This window comes from Bombina bombina, chromosome 6 (assembly GCF_027579735.1).
Source record: "Bombina bombina isolate aBomBom1 chromosome 6, aBomBom1.pri, whole genome shotgun sequence".
Classification (NCBI taxonomy): Eukaryota; Metazoa; Chordata; class Amphibia; order Anura; family Bombinatoridae; genus Bombina; species Bombina bombina.
The window spans coordinates 656,915,951-656,937,505 of record NC_069504.1 but is presented as its reverse complement, the minus strand read 5'-3'; the positions used below and the strand labels follow the sequence as shown (position 1 = coordinate 656,937,505).

At 40.0% G+C, this 21,555-nt stretch overlaps 1 protein-coding gene across 1 annotated transcript in view; it reads right to left on the bottom strand.

Moving 5' to 3' along the window:
• Positions 1–21,555, bottom strand: part of LOC128663403 (microfibrillar-associated protein 1) — a 46,467-nt gene that overhangs the window by 16,428 nt on the left and 8,484 nt on the right. The window contains exons 2-4 of the mRNA XM_053717720.1: positions 13,992–14,211; positions 13,692–13,836; positions 6,004–6,194 (exon numbers count right to left, since the gene is read on the bottom strand). Coding sequence (XP_053573695.1) covers positions 6,004–6,194; positions 13,692–13,836; positions 13,992–14,211 — 556 coding nt within the window. The remainder of the gene's footprint in view (positions 1–6,003; positions 6,195–13,691; positions 13,837–13,991; positions 14,212–21,555) is intronic.

The following is a 21,555-nucleotide window of genomic DNA, read 5'->3' as shown; positions in this document are numbered from 1 at the left end:
AATTTCCAACGCCCAGGGATCCTGAACATCTCTTGCCCACGCCTGGGCAAAGAGTGAAAGTCTGCCCCCTACTAGATCCGTTCCCGGATAGGGGGCCGTTCCTTCATGCTGTCTTAGAGGCAGCAGCAGGCTTTTTTACCTGCTTACCTTTTTTCCAGGTCAGGTTTGGTCTCCAGACGTCTTGGATTGAGCAAAAGTTCCCTCTTATTTATTATTAGAGGAAGTTGATGCCGCACCTGCCTTGAAGTTTTGAAAGGCACGAAAATTAGACTGTTTGGCCCTAGATTTGAACCTGTCCTGAGGAAGGGCATGACCTTTTCCTCCAGTGATATCAGCAATAATCTCCTTCAACCAGGCCCGAATAGGGTCTGCCCCTTGAAGGGAATGTTAAGTAGCTTAGATTTTGAAGTCACGTCAGCTGACCATGATCTAAGCCATAGCGCTCTGCGCGCCTGTATAGCAAAACCAGAATTCTTAGCCGTTAGTTTAGTCAAATGAACAATGGCATCAGAATAAAAGAATTGGCTAGCTTAAGTGCTCTAAGTTTGCCAAGTATGTCATCCAATGGAGTCGCTACCTGTAAAGCCTCTTCCAGAGACTCAAACCAGTACGCCGCAGCAGCAGTAACAGGGGCAATGCATGCAAGGGGCTGTAATATAAAACCTTGTTGAATAAATATTTTCTTAAGGTAACCTCTAATTTTTTATCCATTGGATCTAAAAAAAAAAGCACAACTGTCCTCGACAGGGATAGTAGTACGCTTTACTAGAGTAGAAACTGCTCCCTCCACCTTAGGGACTGTCTGCCATAAGTCCCGTGTGGTGGCGTCTATTGGAAACATTTTTCTAAAAATAGGAGGGGAAGAGAACGGCACACCTGGTCTATCCCATTCCTTATTAATAATTTCTGCAAACCTTTTAGGTATTTGGAAAAACATCAGTACACACCGGCACTGCAAAGTATTTATCCAGTCTACACAATTTCTCTGGCACTGCAATGGTATCACAGTCATTCAGAGCAGCTAAAACCTCCCTAAGCAACACGCGGAGGTGTTCAAGCTTAAATTTAAATGTAGAAATATTAGAATCAGGTATCTTTCCTGAGTCATTAACATCACCCACTGACTGAAGCTCTCTTTCCTCAGCTTCTGCATATTGTGAGGCAGTATCAGACATAGTTCTTAAAGCGTCAGTATGCTCTGCATTTTGTCTCACCCCAGAGATATCTCGCTTACCTCTAAGTTCAGGTAGTCTGGCTAATACCGCTGACAGTGTATTATCCATGACTGCCGCCATGTCTTGTAAAGTAAACGCTATGGGCGCCCTAGATGTACTTGGCGCCATTTGAGCTTGAGTCCCTTAAGCGGGAGTCAAAGGGTCTGACACGTGGGGAAAGTTAGTCGGCATAACTTCCCCCCTCGTCAGATTCCTCTGGTGATAAATTTTTTAAAGACAGAAAATGATCTTTATTGCATAAAATGAAATCAGTACATTTGGTACACATGGCTTTTAAACATAATAAACAAGGAGTTTCTTCTATGTCAGACATGTTTATACAGAATAGCAAGCTTGGAAAACACTTTAAATCAAGTTAACAAGCAAATATAAAAAAAAGGTACTGTGCCTTTAAGAGAAACAAATTTTGTCAGAATTTGAAAAACAGTGAAAAAATGCAGTAAATCAAACGAAATTTTTACAGTGTGTATAATAGGCTAACAGAGCATTGCACCCACTTGCAAATGGATGATTAACCCCTTAGTTCAAAAAACGGATCAAAAAAACGAAATAGACGTTTTTTAACAGTCACAACCAACTGCCACAGCAAGCTGTGGCCCTACCTTCCCCAATAAACGACCTTGGAAATCCTTTGGGCCCTTTAGAGATGTCCTATAGCATACAGAGGGCCTTTGAGGGAAGCTGGATGTCACAGTTTGTAATTTTAACTGCACCAACTGTAACTTTTATACTACAACAGTGGAAATTGTTTCTAGTCAAAATTTAAGCCAGCCATGTGGAAAAAACTAGGCCCCAATAAAGTTTTATCACCAAAGAATATATAAAAACGATTAAACATGCCAGCAAACGTTTTATATTGCAATATCATAAGGGTATTACCCCTGGGAGTAAGCATGATACCAGTCGTTATTAAATCACTGTATTCAGGCTTAACTTACATTAATCCGGTATCAGCAGCATTTTCTAGTGTTTTCCATCTCTAGAAAAAATTTATAACTGCACATACCTGATAGCAGAATAAACTGCATGCCATTCTCTCGCTGAAGTTACCTCATCTGTGTAATCCCCTCAGACATATGTGAGAACAGCAATGGATCGTAGTTACAACCTGCTAAGATCATAGAAACCTCAGGCAGATTCTTCTTCTATTTACTGCCTGAGATAAAATAGCACAACTCCGGTACTATTTAAAAATAACAAACTTTTGATTGAATAAAATAAACTAGCTATATTTAACCACTCTCTCCTACAACGTCCTTGCTTGTTGAGAGTTGCAAGAGAATGACTGGGTATGACAGTTAGGGGAGGAGCTATATTACAGCTCTGCCTTGGGTGTCCTCTTGCAACTTCCTGTTGGGAATGAGAATATCCCACAAGTAATGGATGATCCGTGGACTGGATACACCTTACAAGAGAAATACCTGGCACCCCACTGACATACGGGAGATTAAAAAGTTTTGGGCCCTGACATTAATAATGGGGATTGTGAAGAAACCCAGCATACGTTAATACTGGAGCCAGAACCCCATCCTGGCCACCCCTCTTTTTCCAGGGTTTATGAAGAGGGACAGATATGAACAGTTGCTATGGTTTCTCCATTTTAATGATAATACCCAGTGACACCCCAGAAATGACCTCCTGCATGACAGGTTATATAAACTAAGGCCACCTGTCCCAAAAATTAAAAAGATGTTTACATCCCAGAGCAGGACATTTGCATTGATGTGTCCCTCATGAAATTTAAGGGGAGATTACTTTCAAGCAATATATACCATCCAAGAGGTCCCGCTATGGGGTAACATTTTAAAAACTCTGTGAATGCAGTACTGGGTGTATCTGGGCATTTTGCATCTACCAGGGAAAAGATAGCCACTTGGATCCACCTGGCTGCCCAGATTCAGTTGGCACAAGTGGGAAAATTGTGTGGGATCTCCTACTACTACCCTTGCTACATAAAGGGTACCATTTGTAGCTCAATAATTTTTACACCAGCACAGAGCTATTAAAATTTTTAGTTTATTTTGAAACCGTGACCTGTGGCACAACGAGAGAAAAAAAAAAAATCGCACAGGTTTCCCCCAGAAGCCGACGTATGGAAAAAAAAATTAGGGGCACAACGTCAGCTTTACGCCACAATGACCTTCTGGCCCTTCGGTACACTGATAAAAAAAAAGATGTGTACAAGCTCTTCACAATGCATGATGCAGCTACAGTGTCTGTGAAGGGAAGATCTGCACAGATCCTAAAGCCAAAGTGCATTGTGGAGTACAACAAAAACATGGGGGGGGTGTCGATTTAGCTGACCGGTGCCTGCAGCCATATCTAATTCAAAGAAAAACTAGAACTTGGTACAAAAAAAAATTAGCTTTTTATATTATGCAGATTGCAGTATATAATGCATATGTGCTCTACAAAAAATCAGGCACAGGGAAACCTTATACTTTTTTGGAATTTGTGTTAAATGTCGAGTGACTCTGCGGCAGGCATTTTCCCACTAGGATCCCCCCCACTGCCTGAAAATTAACACCCCAGAAAAGATGCAGAGTCTGCTATAAAAAAGGAGGGAGGAGGGATTCTAGTTACCATTGCCCTGACTGCCCCTCTCAACCTTGCCTCTGTATCACCAATTGCTTTCGAATATATCACACAGAGTTAAACTTTTAATTTGAAAGCAATCTGTATTTGTTCCTAATTTATTTTATTTTATTATTCTGTATTACTAACTTCATAAATCCCCTGATCTTGTCCTGTACCTTTATATGTTAAGCCCATCCACTGTAAGACCATGATAAGTTATACAAAACAACTAAAATACTCATTTTAGAATATCCCGAGTTATCCACTTTTGCAAATGGTATGTCATGAGGGGGGTAATTGTCATTCCTGGGCTGCCATACTGTCTCAAAGTCAATATAGGTCCAGAAAATCAATGTGCCAAATTTCCATGTAAATGGGCAGACCCTATATTGGGCCCTGTAACTTCCTGAAACCCCATAAAACCTGTGCATGGGAGGTATTGTTGTACTCATGGGACATCACTGAACACAAATATGGGTGTATTATAGAAGTAAAACATAGAAGGATGATATAAACAGCAAAAAGGCAGTGTTTTTGTGATAAACTAAAAATAAAATATGAACATTACATTTAGCCAGATGTTGTGACTTAGTGGCTACAAAAAAAGACTAAACATAGTCCTTTTTGAATACTCTGGGGTGTCTACTTTTGCAAATGGTATGCCATGATGGGGTAATTTTCATTCCTGGGCTGCTATAATGTCTCAAAGAGGACATAGGCTCAGAAAATCAAGGTGCCAAATTTCCATGCATAAAGACTGAAATGGGCAGACCCCATATTTGGCCCTGTAACTTCTGTAAACCCCTTAAAACCTGTACATGGGGGGTACTGTTGTACTCGTAGGACATTGACAAACACAAATGTGTGTTTTATAGCAGCAAAACATAAAAGGTTGATGACAGAAACAGCCAAAGTGCAGTGTTTGTGTAAAAAACGCGCACAACAAAAATTACCAATACATTTGGCCAGGTGTTGTGACTAAGGAGCTTCACAAAAAGACATAACATGGCCCTTTTGGAATACCCTGGGGTGTCTACTTTTGTAAATGGTATGCCATGATGGGGTAATTTTCATTCCTGGGCTGTTATAATGTATGAAAGGCGACTTAAGTCCAGAAAATGAATATGCCAGATTTCTATGTAAATGGGTAGGCCTGTTGGGCCTTGTAAATTCCAGAAATCTCAGAAAACCTTACATGGGGGGTATCGTTATACTCATGGGACATCGCTAAACACAAGTATGGGTGTTTTATTGCAGTAATATATATCAGGGTGATGATATTCACAATAAATTTGTTTTGAAAACTTAAAATTACTTAATTTCTCACACTTACTTAGATTTTTTTCATATAAAATTATAGTTTAGAAATAAATATTAGATGCCAAAAGAAATCCCTATCTGTCCTCTAAAAACAATATATAATTAGTGTGGGTGCACTTAATGTGAAAGGGGTAAATTATGGTTGAAAAGACATATAGCTGAAATTCAAGGTTTTGTTTACGTTCAGAACTTGGACAATTGCCTATGTCATGAAAGGGTTAAAACAAATGAACAACCTTTTTACTGCAATTGTTTATCAATAGCCAAACTCCACCCACCATTTGCCTTACTTGTAGGAGCCAATCTGGGCTTTAGTCTGCAGACAACAAGGCTGATCACTGTCATAAAGTTAGTATAAAGTAATATTGTTTTGCAGTTGTTATCAGATAAAGCCAATCAGGGACAGGTATGTAGCAAGTTATCCATGAGAAGTCAGCAGGTGCATTCTTAGAATTAGAAATTGATTCATTTTCAGAGCTAATTTACATGGAAAGGGTGCAAAATAAACAATGAACATATATTGCAAACTTGTTTCATTGTATATTTTATATAAAAATCTCAAGGTGTTTACCGTCCCTTTAAATTAGAAGAAAAGCAGGCAAACTAAATAAGGAAAGTCCCCTGAAGTTTTAAGTTATGCATAATTAAACATTTTATGGGGAATGCCATTTTGAATTTACTGTCCATTACAAAATAAAGAAGCTAAAAAAAAAAAAAATGTATACAAAACATACAAGTAATTTAATCATAAATGCTCCTGGCCAGCTTTGCTTTACATTCTACTTATAGGTAGGGTTACTGCAAGTGAACTTTTAACAGTGAACACATTTCCAAATAAATGATCATGGATTAGCCAGACTTAAAATCTTACTTGCGAATGAACACAGGTTTAAGCCTGGGCTCGGCTTCATCTTCACTGTCTGTATATTCCTCATATTCTGATTCAGATTCTGACTCTTCCCCAGATTTCCCTTCATCTTCCAATTCTAACACCTCCACCATCTCCTCATTCTTCCTCTCTTCAGCTCTTTGACGCATCAGAGAACGGCGCCGTTCAATTTCCTAAAAAGGAATAAGAAGCTGAAAAACAAAGTGCACTCCCATAATCTACACTAGAAAGGGTGATACTGCAGCTACCATCGTAATTTGTGTGCGGCATGATGGCATTTACAGTTCCCATACACAGTGCAAACAAGGATGGCACAGGCCATCAAAGGTGCACTCTTACTAACAACTAGAGTTAATAAACCAGGGTTCCAGAATTCACAACATGTAAACATCACCAAAGAACAGACGGCAGTCTCTGGATTCAAATGTAGAAGCAGAAACCAGCAATCTCTGGATTTAAAGGGATACTTAACCCAAATTTTGTTCTTTAATGATTCAGATAGAACAGGCAATTTTAAGCAACTTTCTAATTTACTCCTATTATCAATGTTTCTTCATTATGTTGCTATCTTTATTTAAAAAGCAGGAATGTAAAGTTTAGGAGCCGGACCATTTTTGGTTCAGAACCTGGCTAGCAATTGCTTATTGGTGGTTAAATGTAGCCGCCAATAAGCAAGTGCTATCCAGGGTGTTGAACCTAAAATGGGCCGGCTCCTAAGCTTAACATTCCTGCTTTTAAAATAAAGATAGCAAGAGAACGAAGGAAAATTGATAATAGGAGTAAATTAGAAAGGTGCTTAAAATTGCATGCTCTATCTGAATCTAAATGTCTATTACATTGTCTATTACATGTTTTGGGGAAATTCTCCTCTTCCTTTAAAGGGACACTGAACCCAAATTTTTTCTTTCGTGATTCAGATAGAGCATGACATTTTAAGCAACTTTCTAATTTTCTCCTATTATCAAATTTTCTTCACTCTCTTGGTATCTTTATTTGAAATGCAAGAATGTAAGTTTAGATGCCGGCCCATTTTTGGTGAACAACCTGGGTTGTTCTTGCTGATTGGTGGATAAATCCATCCACCAATAAAAAATTGCTGTCCAGAGTTCTAAACCGAAAAAAAAACAAAATTTATGTTTACCTGATAAATTTATTTCTCTTGTGGTGTATCCAGTCCACGGATCATCCATTACTTGTGGGATATTCTCCTTCCCAACAGGAAGCTGCAAGAGGATAACCCACAGCAGAGCTGTCTACACAGTCATTCGACCGAAGACAAACAAGAGAAAGGAGAAACTATAGGGTGCAGTGGTGACTGTAGTTTAAAAATAAAAAACACCTGCCTTAAAATGACAGGGTGGGCCGTGGACTGGATACACCACAAGAGAAATAAATTTATCAGGCAAACATAAATTTTATTTTCTCTTGTAAGGTGTATCCAGTCCACGGATCATCCATTACTTGTGGGATACCAATACCAAAGCTATAGGACACGGATGAAGGGAGGGACAAGGCAGGCGCTTAAACGGAAGGCACCACTGCCTGCAAGACCTTTCTCCCAAAAATAGCCTCCGAAGAAGCAAAAGTATCACATTTATAGAATTTTGAAAAAGTATGAAGCGAAGACCAAGTCGCCGCCTTACAAATCTGTTCAACAGAAGCCTCATTTTTAAAAGCCCATGTGGAAGCTACCGCTCTAGTAGAATGAGCTGTAATCCTTTCAGGAGGCTGCTGGCCAGCAGTCTCATAAACTAAGCGTATTATACTCCTTAGCCAAAAAGAAAGAGAGGTTGCCGAAGCCTTTTGGCCTCTCCTCTGTCCAGAGTAGACAACAAACAATGCAGATGTTTGCCGAAAATCTTTAGTAGCTTGCAAATAAAACTTTAAAGCACGAACCACGCCAAGATTGTGTAAAAGACGTTCCTTCTTTGAAGTAGGATTAGGACACAGTGACGGTACAACAATCTCCTGATATTTTTATTAGATACCACCTTAGGTAGAAAACCAGGTTTGGTACGTAACACTACCGTATCTGCATGAAAAATGAGATAAGGGGAATCACATTGTAAAGCAGATAACTCCGAAACTCTTCGAGCCGAGGAGATAGCTACTAAAAACAGAACCTTCCAAGATAAGAGCTTAATATCTATGGAATGCAAAGGTTCAAACGGAACCCCTTGAAGAACCTTAAGAACTAAATTTAAACTCCAAGGCGGAGCAACAGGTTTAAACCCAGGCTTGATTCTGACTAAAGCCTGACAAAACGCCTGCACGTCTGGAACCTCAGCCAGACGTTTGTGCAAAAGAATAGACAGAGCAGAAATCTGTCCCTTTAAAGAACTAGCTGTCAAACCCTTCTCCAATCCTTCTTGGAGAAAAGATAATATCCTAGGAATCCTGACCTTACTCCATGAGTAACCCTTGGATTCACACCAATGAAGATATTTACACCATATCTTATGATAGATTTTCCTGGTGACAGGCTTTTGCGCCTGTATTAAGGTATCAATGACCGACTCGGAGAAACCACGCTTTGATAAAATCAAGCGTTCAATCTCCAAGCAGTCAGCCGCAGAGAAATTAGATTTGGATGGTTGAAAGGACCCTGAAGTAGAAGGTCCTGTCTCAGAGTCCATGGTGGAAAGGATGACATGTCCACCAGATCTGCATACCAAGTCCTGCGTGGCCACGCAGGTGCTATCAAAATTACCGATGCTCTCTCCTGCTTGATCTTGGCAATCAGACGAGGGAGCAGAAGAAACAGTGGAAACACATAAGCCAGGTTGAAGGACCAAGGCGCTGCTAGAGCATCTATCAGCGCTGCCTTCGGATCCCTGGACCTGGATCCGTAACAAGGAAGCTTGGCGTTCTGGCGAGACGCCATGAGATCCAGATCTGGTTTGCCCCAACGTTGAATCAACTGTGCAAACACCTCCGGATGGAGCTCCCACTGCCCCGGATCAAAAGTCTGTCGACTTAGAAAATCTGCCCAGTTCTACCCAGTTCTCTACTCCTGGGATATGGATAGCTGATAGATGGCAAGAATGAATCTCTGCCCATTGAATTATCTTTGAAACCTCCAACATCGCTAGGGAACTCCTTGTTCCCCCTTGATGGTTGATGTAAGCTACAGTCGTGATGTTGTCCGACTGAAATCTGATGAACCTCACTGCCGCTAGCTGAGGCCAAGCCTGAAGAGCATTGAATATCGCTCTTAGTTCCAGAATGTTTATTGGAAGGAGTGCCTCCTCCTGAGTCCACGACCCCTGAGCCTTCAAAGAGTTCCAAACTGCACCCCAGCCCAGAAGGCTGGCATCTGTTGTTACTATTGTCCAATCTGGCCTGCGGAAGGTCATACCTTTGGACAGATGGACCCGAGATAGCCACCAGAGAAGAGAATCCCTGGTCTCTTGATCCAGATTTAGTAGAGGGGACAAATCTGTGTAATCCCCATTCCACTGACTGAGCATGCAGAGTTGCAGCGGTCTGAGATGTAGGCGGGCAAACGGAACTATGTCCATTGCCGCTACCATTAAGCCGATTATTTCCATACACTGAGCCACCAAAGGGCGAGAAGTATAATAAAGAACACGGCAGGAATTTAGAAGTTTTGACAACCTATCCTCTGTCAGGTAAATCCTCATTTCTACAGAATCTATCAGAGTTCCCAGGAAGGAAACTCTTGTGAGAGGGGATAGAGAACTCTTTTTTTCGTTCACTTTCCACCCATGAGACCTCAGGAATGCCAGAACAATGTCCGTATGGGACTTGGCAATTTGGAAATTCGACGCCTGTATTAGAATGTCGTCTAAGTAAGGGGCTACTGCTATGCCCCGCTGCCTTAGGACCGCCAGAAGTGACCCCAGAACCTTCGTAAAGATTCTTGGTGCCGTAGCTAACCCAAAGGAAAGAGCCACAAACTGGTAATGCCGTCTAGGAAGGCGAACCTGAGAAACCGATGATGATCTTTGTGTATCGGAATGTGAAGATAAGCATCCTTTAAGTCCACGGTAGTCATGTATTGACCCTCCTGGATCATAGGTAGGATGGTTTGAATAGTCTCCATCTTGAAAGATGGGACCCTGAGAAATTTGTTTAGGATCTTGAGATCTAAGATTGGTCTGAAGGTTCCCTCTTTCTTGGGAACCACAAAGAGATTTGAATAGAAGCCTTGCCCTTGTTCCTCCTTTGGAACTGGGTGGATCACTCCCATAACTTGGAGGTCTTGAACATAATGTAAGAATGCCTCTCTCTTTATCTGGTCTGCAGATAATTGTGAGAGGTGAAATCTTCCTTTTGGGGAAGAAGCTTTGAAGTCCAGAAGATATCCCTGGGACACAATTTCCAACGCCCAGGGATCCTGGACATCTCTTGCCCAAGCCTGGGCGAAGAGAGAAAGTCTGCCCCCTACTAGATCCGTTACCTGATCGGGGGCTGATCTTTCATGCTGTCTTAGAGGCAGCAGCAGGCTTCTTGGCCTGCTTACCTTTGTTCCAGGCCTGGTTAGGTCTCCAGACCGGCTTGGACTGGGCAAAATTTCCCTCTTGTTTTGTATTAGAGGAAGTTGATGCCGCGTTCGTCTTAAAGTTTCGAAAGGCACGAAAATTAGTTTGTTTGGTCCTTAATTTATTAGACCTATCCTGAGGAAGGGCATGACCTTTTCCTCCAGTAATATCAGAAATGATCTCCTTCAGTCCAGGCCCGTAATAGGGTCTGCCCCTTGAAGGGAATGTTGAGAAGCTTAGACTTTGAAGTAATGTCAGCTGACCAGGATTTAAGCCATAGCGCCCTACGTGCCAGAATAGCAAAACCTGAGTTCTTAGCCGTTAGTTTGGTTAAATGAACAACGGCGTCAGAAACAAATGAATTGTCTAGCTTAAGCGCTTTAAGCTTGTCAAGTATATCATCCAATGGGGTTTCTACCTGTAAGGCCTCTTCCAGAGACTCAAACCAGAAGGCCACAGCAGCAGTGACCGAGGCAATGCATGCAAGAGGCTGGAGAATGAAACCTTGTTGAATAAACATTTTCTTAAGGTAACTCTCTAACTTTTTATCCATTGGATCTAGGAAAGCACAACTGTCCTCGACGGGGATAGTTGTACGCTTAGCTAGGGTAGAAACTGCTTCCTCCACCTTAGGGACCGTTTGCCATAAGTCCCATGCAGCGGCATCTATTGGAAACATTTTCTTAAAAATAGTAGGGGGAGAGAACGGTACACACCTGGTCTATCCCAATGATATAAACGTTTTTCAACAGTCACAACAAACTGCCACAGCTCTGCTGTGGCCCTACCTGCCCATATAACTATTTTGAAAGGCAGAAAAAAACCCTCAGAGAGGTCCCAAGTGTTCAAGAGACTCCTTCAAGGAAACTGGATGTCTCAAGCTGCAAAATCTGATGCGCATTTAGGCGCGAAAATAGGCCCCTCCCACCCTGTATTCACAGTGAGAGGGCCTAACAAAACTAACCCTAGGCAAAATCTAGCCAGCCATGTGGAAAAAACTGGGCCCCAATAAAGTTTTATCACCAATATGTATAAAAAAACGTTTAAAACACTTCCAGCAAACGTTTTATTTTTCAGCAATGTGAGAAAGTAATGAGAATATTACCTTTTTACAGCAAGCATGATACAAGTCGTTATTAAATCACTGTAATCAGGCTTACCTTAAATAACTCCGGTATTAACAGCATTTTCTAGCATATTCTTTCTCTAGAAAAATTTAAACTGCACATACCTCATAGCAGGAGACCATGCACGCCATTCCCCCAGCTGAAGTTACCTCTCTCTTCAGTTATGTGTGAGAACAGCAATGGATCTTAGTTACAACCTGCTAAGATCATCAAAGACCACAGGCAGACTCTTCTTCTATTTTCTGCCTGAGGCTAAAATAGTACAACTCCGGTACCATTTGAAAATAAACTTTTGATTGAAGATAAACTAAATAAACACCACATCTCTCTAGCTACTTCCTTTTTTGTCGAGAGCTGCAAGAGAATGACTGAGAGTGGCAGTTAGGGGAGGAGCTGTGTAGACAGCTCTGCTGTGGGTGATCCTCTTGCAGCTTCCTGTTGGGAAGGAGAATATCCCACAAGTAATGGATGATCCGTGGACTGGATACACCTTACAAGAGAAAAGCTTATATGCCTTCTTTTTTCAAATAAAGATAGCAAGAGAATGAAGAAAATTGATAATAGGAGTAAATTAGAAAGTTGCTTAAAATTGCATGCTCTATCAGGATCATGAAAGAAAAAATTTAGGTTCAGTGTCCCTTTAAGTAAGGGGAAAATTTCCCAGAAACGTCACAATGTAATAAAGAGGTTTCTGCTTCAACATTTAAATCCAGAGATTGTTGGGCATACCATTCCAAAATCCCTTTGCAGCTATAGCAGCCGCAACTCTTTTGGGAAGGCTTTCCTCAAGATTTTGGATTATGTGTGTAGGAATTTTTGCCAATTGAGCCAAAAGAGGATTTGTGAGGTCAGGTACCGATGTTGGATGAGCAGGTCTGGTTCGCAATCTAAATTCCAATTCATCCCAAAGGTGTTCAATGGGGTCGAGGTTAGGCCACTTACCATGTATTCATGGACCTTGTTTTGTGCACAGGGGCACAGTCATGCTAGAAAAAATGTATTTTTCCCATACTGTTGCCACAAAGTAAAAAGAACAAAATGTATAAAAGGTCTGTATCCTGTAGCATTAAGACGAACCTTTAATTGAACTAAGGGGCCTAGCCCAAACCCTGAAATACATCCCCAGACCATTATCCCTCCACCAATTCTTACAGTAGGCACTATGCATAGTGTTCTACTGCCATCTACCATACCCAGATTCTTCCACTAGACTGCCAGATAGTGAAGCGTGATCCATCACTCCAGAGTCCAGTGGCTGTGTGTTTTACACCACTCCAGCCGACGTTTGGCATTGCACATGTTGATGTGTGGCTTGTGTATAGCCATGGTTTCACATTTTGTGAAGCTCCAAACACAAAGTATTTGTGCTGATCTTACTTCCAAAGGCAATTAGGAACTCTGTAGTGAGTGATGCAACAGATGATAGGAATTTTTTATGCACTACACTCTTCGACTCTCAGTGGCGCCACTGCATACATTTGCATGACCTACTACTTTGTGGCAGGGCTGTTGTTACTCCTAGACACTTCCGCTATATAGCACTTACAGTTGGCTGGGGAAGATCTAGTAGGGCCGAAACTTCACAAACTAACTTGTGGCAAAGGTGGGATCATATGACATTGTGACGTTTAAAGTCAATGATCTCTTCAGTAAGACCAATTCTACTGCTAATGTTTGTCTATGGAGATGTCATGGCTATGTACTAGATTATATGCACCTGTTAGCAAATGGTTTGGCTGAAACACCTTCCTGAGAGTGAAGTTTATGGTATATGATACATAATGCCTGTTTTATTTATTTGGAAGGCTGTACCACTTAAGGATGATATAAATTAGATAGATCCTCATGTTGCCACCGCCCAAAAAAGTCTAACTTTTAGATTTGGACAAATCTGTCCAACCCTGATCTATCTATACATTACATTTACAAATATAATACAAACCCACACAGGTATAATGGGGTAAGTCACATCTTTTAGGTTTACAGAATCATGTTCATACTTTCCTATAACAAGCGCATAAGTCTATTAATCAATTACCTCATCGTCTATCTCTTCCTCTTCCTCCTCACTGGTGTCCTCTCGCTCTCTCTCCTCTCTCACGCGCCAGTCTTCTCCAGGCTCTGATTCAGATTCACTTTCTCCTACAACTTCGGGCTCCACTATCTTACGGTGCCTCGCTATCCTGTAGTTATAAAATGTTACAGCTTTAACATAAGTTTGCTTTGGTCTAAAAAATCTTTTGAGATTACAAAACTAAAAACATATGTTATAAATAGTCAAAATATCCCTACAATACAAGAGCTTCAAGAAATTGTATAAAAAAGTTGAGATTTTCACCTCTCTTCTACATCCTCATTCATACGGTTCTGTAATCTGAGCAGACGTGGATCACTGGTGGGCTCTTCTGGTTGCTCCTCCAGCTCAACCTCCTGTTCTTTCCCCTTCTTAATGAACTGGAACTCCTCCTCTTCCTCATCAGAGGACTCCATTGGGGCATAGTCAGGCCTTTTACCAGAGACATATCGCTTCACTTTCACCTTTTCCATCGAGATTTCACCTTATAAGACAAAAGGTTAAATTTAATCCCCCCAACAATTGGCAAAGATGACTTGTTATTCCTTATATTTTAAAAAAGGGACACTGTGCACATTTTAAAAATCCTTTTTAAATTGAATAAAATATATATTTTATTGTTTGTTTGTGTGTCATTCAAGGGACAGTGTACTGTAAAATGGTTTCCCCTTAATGTGTTCACAGTGAATTTAGGTTTATTTTTGTACATTATATGAGAAAGCTCACCCTGGTAATGGAAACCACAATCCAATGAATTGGGCTAAGCTTCCAGGGAGAGTAAACCTCATTAGCTTATCTCTCTCCATTTACACAGAATCCTTATGTTATATCTCTAAATACAGTGAGATCAATACTTCAGTTCCGATTCTAAAATCTAGATTGGGCTAAGTGGTTTTCTACGCCAACACTTGCAGGGGCAGCCCTCATAGAATTCTATAATTAACCCCTTAGTGACCAGACCATTTTTCAATTTTCTTACCCTTAAGGACCAGAGCTATTTTTACATTTCTGCTGTTTGTGTTTAGCTGTAATTTTTCTCTTACTCATTTACTGTACCCACACATATTATATATTGTTTTTCTCGCCATTAAATAGACTTTCTACAGATATCATTATTTCTATAATATCATATATTATAAAACATTTTTTATCAAATATGATAAAAAATTTAAACACCACACTTTTTCTAACTTTGACCCTCAAAATATGTTACACATCTACAACCACCAAAAAACACCCACGCTGAATAGTTTCTAAATTTTGTCCTGAGTTTAGAAATAGCCAATGTTTACATGTCCTTTGCTTTTTTTGCAAGTTATAGGGCAATAAGTACAAGTAGCACTTTGCTATTTCCAAACCATTTCTTTTTCAAAATTAGCAATAAATTACATTGTAACACTGATATCCGTCAGGAATCCCTGAATAACCCTTCACATGTATATATATATATATATATTTTTTTTTAGTAGACAATCCAAAGTATTGATCTAGGCCCATTTTGGTATATTTCATGCCACCATTTCACCGCCAAATGCGATCAAATAAAAAAAATTGTTAACTTTTTCACAAACTTTAGGTTTCTCACTGAAATTATTTACAAACAGCTTGTGCAATTATGGCAAAAATGGTTGTAAAGGCCTCTCTGGGATCCCCTTTATTCAGAAATAGACATTTATGGGTTTGCCATTACTTTTTGGTAATTAGAAGGCCGCTAAATGCTGCTGCGCACCACATTTGTATTATGCCTAGCAGTGAAGGGGTTAATAAAGGTAGCTTGTAGGGTTAATTTTAGCTTTAGTGTAGAGATCAGCCTCCCACCTGAAACATCCCCTCCCGATCCCTCTCAAACAGCTCTCTTCCCTCCCCCACCTCACAATTGTCACTGCCATCTTAAGTACTGGCAGAAAGTCAGATCCCTTTCCCAATACTTAATTCTTTATTTCCCCCCTCCCTCCTTCCCTTATACACTGTATACTGTGTGTCTGTACTAAGTAGCGCGTGCGCGCTCCCGCCCCCTCTCGCGTTCCCGATGACCTCGCTGCACTACTGCAACCGGATCCAAGCTGAGAGGAAGTGAACCAGCGATGGGCCTCCCACCCGCCCCCCTCGTATTCCCTCCGATGCCACCAACGATCGGCACCATCGCTGGCTGGTGCAGAGAGGGCCACAGAGTGGCCCTCTCTGCATCAGTGTGCTTAAAAAGGGTATTGCAGGATGCCTCAATATTGAGGCATTACTGCAATATCCTGAAAGTGTCTGGAAGCGATCACAATCGCTTCCAGCGCTTGAAACTCAGAGGATGTGCCAGGCACGTCCTTGGTCATTAACTAACCCTTTTTGTAGGACATGTCTGGCACGTCCTCGGTCATTAAGGGGTTAAAGGACCACTTAGTGCAGTAGAATTGCATAATTAACAAGTACACAATTAAAAGACAATGCAATAACACCTACTCTGAATTTCAAATAAGCAGTAGATTTTTTTTCCTCACAAATTTATTTTTTCTCCCATTTTCCGGCCTACTGTATCACGTGACAAACATCAGCCTATCACAGATATGTATACCCTGAGAGCTTGCGCAAATGCTCAGTAGGATCTTGTTCCCCAGAAAGTGTGAATATAAAAAGGACTGTGCAAAATGTGATAATGGGAGTAAATTGTAAAGTGTCTAAAAACTACATTCTCTATCTGAATCATAAATGTTTATTTTGAGTTGAGTGTCCCTTTAACTTGCTAGTGTGGCAAGATGTATCCCATAGAAAGCAATGGAGCTTGCTAGAAAGGGAACCTTTTCTGGGGAGAATTAAGTCAACAGGGAAAGCACATCAAAAATTAAATCATGCAGCCAATACAATTCAGCTTGCAGTGTATACCAGGGCTCGACAAACCCAGGAGCCTGGTAGCCACTGGCTCCTAGAATTTTACCCCTGGCTCCTAACTTTTTGGGTTATTCTCCATATATCTATATACAAATCCAACGGTCTGGCTCCTAAAAATATGCCTGGCTCCTAAATATTCTTACTGGCTCCTAATTTTTAAACACATTTGTCAAGCACTGGTGTATACTATCTTAAAATTACCTCTATTTTCATATACATTTGTTTTTATACTAGAGTATTAAGTGTTTTGCGTATTTTGACACAATCTCACCACCTTTTAGTTTACAATAAAAAAACAGAATGTGACAGACCTAGTAGAGAAATTTCTACTAGACCCATGGAATGTCCTTATTCAGCCCACTAGCAGAGGAAGGGAAACTAATTTTACAATATGTAAATTTGCTTTGAATTTTATTTTATAAACATGAAATTTAACTGTGATTTTTGAATGCGCAGTGTAGTTCTATAACGATTTCTACTGTGCACTTTAAATTGTTTCCTTCTTGCACAATTTCAAAATGAATAATAATTTTTCCATAAAATCCGATTTTTTGCAGAACAATGTTGTAACTATTTTAATGTGATTAATCATTTTTTTACTGCATACTTTTATTTTAGCAAGTCATTTATTTGTGTTATACAATTTTAATTTACAATCTATAATGTATGCATTCCCGTTATCTAAAGGTGACAGGCTACTTGAATTTTTTTTATTGTTTAAAAAGATAGATAATGCCTTTACTATCCATTCCTCAAATTTGAATAACCAACATTATTATTTAATATACTTTATAACCTCTAAGTTTGCTTGTTTCTAATCCCCTGCAGGCCGCCTCTTATCTCGGTGCTTTTTATTATCTTTTTAAATCTCACAAAATAGACAGATAGTGCTAGTTCATGTGTGCCATATAGATAAGATTGTGCTTGTTCGCATGGAGAATGATAATGATTATACAGGAACCCCGCACTGAATGGCTAAAATGCAATATTGTAAAAAACACTGAGATAAAAATCAGTCTGCACTGGCTTAGATGCAGGAAATCATAGAGGTAAAAAGTATATAAATAGAACAATGTTGGTTATGCAAAAATGGGGAATGGGCAATAAAAGGGATTATCTATCTTTTCAAACAAAAACAGTTTTAAAGTAGAATGCCCCTTTAAAAGAAGGTAACACTACTTTGCGAGACACATTCTCAAGGTAAAACTTCCTTTCATGTAATTGGCAAGAGTCCATGAGCTAGTGACGTATGGGATATACAATCCTACCAGGAGGAGCAGTTTCCCAAACCTCAAAATGCCTATAAATACACCCCTCACCATACCCACAATTCAGTTTTACAAACTTTGCCTCCTATGGAGGTTGTGAAGTAAGATTGTGCTAAGATTTCTACGTTGATATGCGCTTCTCAGCATTTTGAAGCCTGTTTCCTCTCAGAGTACAGTGAATGTCGGAGGGATGTGAAGAGAGTATCACCTATTGAATGCAATGGTTTTCCTCACGGGGGATCTATTTCATAGATTCTCTGTTATCGGTCGTAGAGATTCATCTCCTACCTCCCTTTTCAGATCGACGATATACTCTTATATACCATTACCTCTAATGATAACTGTTTCAGTATTGGTTAGGATCTGCTACATGAGGATGGGTGTCTTTTGGTAAGTATGTACACTCTCTTTATATATTATAAAGTTCTAAATATATGTATTGTACTTATATTTGCCATGAGTCAGGTTTATGTATATTTCCTATTGCAGACTGTCAGTTTCATATTTGGGAAAACCATATTTAGGGAAATATTTTTTTCTTACCTGTGGTATAGTCTTTTTTCAATTGACTGTTTTCTCATTAAATTTTGCGGGCAAAATTAGGCTCGCGAGGGTGCAAAATGCCGAAGTTTATTGTGTCATTCTTGGTGCGAGAATTTTTTTTGGCGCGGTTACGTCCGATGACGCAAATTCGTCATTTCCGGCGTCTTAGTTGACGCTGAGTTCCTTGCACCAGGTTGAATCTTCAATAACGCGAGTGTGTAATTTCCGGATGTTGTTAGCGCCAAAAAAAAAAAATTCAGTTTGCGCTGTGCGTCATACTTGGTGACAAATAATTTAATTATTTTAAACCCCATTACTATATGCACTCTTGCCTATTCTTCTATTCAGAAGACTATGCTGTTTTTCCCATTCCTGAAACTGCCATATAAGGAAATTGATAATTTTGCTTTATATGTTGTTTTTTCTCTTACATTTGCAAGATATCTCAATCTGATCCTGTCTCAGAAACCACTGTTGGAACCCTGCGGCCTGATAACAGTTCTACCAAAGCTAAGTGCATTTGTTGTAAATTGGTGGAGATTATATCTCCAGCTGTGGTATGTAATAGTTGTCATGATAAGCTTTTACATGCAGAGAATGTGTCCATCAGTAATAGTACAATGCCTGTTCCTTCAACATCTAATCTACAAGATATACCTGTGAATTTAAAAGATTTAATTGATGATGCGATTCAGAAGGCTTTGTCTGCCATCCCGACTTCTAATAAATGTAAAAGGTCTTTTAAAACTTCTCATAAAGTTGATGAAATTTCAAATGACCGACAACATACTGAATTATCCTCCTCTGACGAGGATCTATCCGATTTGGAAGATCCTTCTTCAGATACTGACACTGACAAATCTACTTATTTATTTAAAATGGAGTATATTTGTTCCTTGTTAAAAGAAGTGATTACATTGGATATTGAGGAAACTAGGCCTCTTGATATTAAAAACTAGTAAACGTTTAAATTCTGTTTATAAACCTCCTGTGGTTACTCCAGAGGTTTTTCCAGTTCCTGATGCTATTTCTGATAAGATTTCTAAGGAATGGAATAGGCCTGGTACTTCTTTTATTCCTTCTTCAAGGATTAAAAAATCCAATCCTTTGCCAGCAGTTAGATTGAAGTTTTGGGAAAAGATGCCCAAGGTTGATGTGGCTATTTCTACTCTTGCTAAACGTACTACTATTCCTATGGAAGATAGTACTTCTTTTAAATACCCTTTAGATAGGAAACTTGAATCTTATTTAAGGAAAGCTTATTTATATTCTGGTCATCTCCTCAGGCCTGCCATTTCTATGGCTGATGTGGCAGCTGCATCAACTTTTTGGTTGGAAAGTTTAGCGCAACAGGAAATGGATCCTGATTTGTCTAGCATTGTTCATTTGCTTCAACATGCTAATCATTTTATCTGTGATGCCATTTTTTATATCATCAAAATTGATGTTAAATCTATGTCTGTAGCTATTATGTGGCTTAAATATTGGAATGCTCACATGGTATCTAAGTCTAGATTACCATCTCTTTCTTTCCAAGGTAATAAGTTATTTGGTTCTCAGTTGGATTTGATTATTTCAACTGTCACTGGGGGGGAAGGGAGTTTTTTTTCCCTCAGGATAAGAGACCTAAGGGTAAATCTAAAGCTTCTAACCATTTTCATTCCTTTTGACAAAATAAGGAACAGAAACATAATCCTTCCCCCAAAGAATCCAATTGGAAACCTTCTTCAAGTTGGAGTAAATCCAAACCATTTAAGAAACCAAAGCCAGCCCCCAAGTCTGTATGAAGGTGCGGCCCTCATTCCAGCTCAGATGGTAGGGGGCAGATTAAGATTATTCCAAAACATTTGGGCAGATTATGTCCAAAATCAATGGATTCAGAGTATTGTCTCTCAAGAGTACCAAATAGGATTCAGAGTAAGACCTCCTGTGAGAAGATTTTTTTTCTCAAGCATCCCAGCAAATCCAGTAAAGGCTCACACTTTTCTGAAGTGTGTTTCAGACCTGGAGCTTTAAGGGGTAATCATACCAGTTCCGTTTCAGGAACAGGGTCTGGGGTTTTATTAAAATCTATTCATTGTCCCAAAGAAAGGCCTAGATTTGGAGTTTGGCGGTAGCCGTGAAAACCAGCGTTAGAGGCTCCCAACGCTGGTTTTAGGCTACCGCCGGTATTTGGAGTCAATAAAAAAAGGGTCTAACGCTCACTTTTCAGCCGCGACTTTTCCATACCGCAGATCCCCTTACGTCATTTGCGTATCCTATCTTTTCAATGGAATCTTTCTAACTCCGGTATTTAGAGTCGTGTCTGAAGTGAGCGTTAGAAATCTAACGACAAAACTCCAGCCGCAGAAAAAAAGTCAGTAGTTAAGAGCTTTCTGGGCTAACGCCGGTTCATAAAGCTCTTAACTACTGTGCTCTAAAGTACACTAACACCCATAAACTACCTATGTACCCCTAAACCGAGGTCCCCCCACATCGCCGTCCACTCAATGAAATTTTTTTAACCCCTAATCTGCTGACCGCCACCTACGTTATACTTATGTACCCCTAATCTGCTGCCCCTAACACCGCCGACCCCCTGTATTATATTTATTAACCCCTAACCTGCCCCCCTCAACGTCGCCGCCAGCTACCTACAATAATTAACCCCTAATCTGCCGACCGCAAAGCGCCGCCACCTACATTATAGCTATGTACCCCTAATCTGCTGCCCCTAACACCGCCGACCCCTATATTATATTTATTAACCCCTAATCGGCCGCCCTCAACGTCGCCTCCACCTGCCTACACTTATTAACCCCTAATCTGCCGACCGAACCGCTATTATAATAAAGTTATTAACCCCTAATCCGCCTCACTAACCCTATAATAAATAGTATTAACCTCTAATCTGCCCTCCCTAACATCGCCGACACCTAACTTCAAACATTAACCCCTAATCTGCCGACCGGAGCGGAGTTAAGAACTATTTAATAGCTACCTAGCTAAAATAATTACAAATTTACCTGTAAAATAAATCCTAACCTAAGTTACAATTAAACCTAACACTACACTATCAATAAATTAAATACAATACCAACAAATAACTACAATGAAATAAACTAACTAAAGTACAAAAAATAAAAAAGAACTAAGTTACA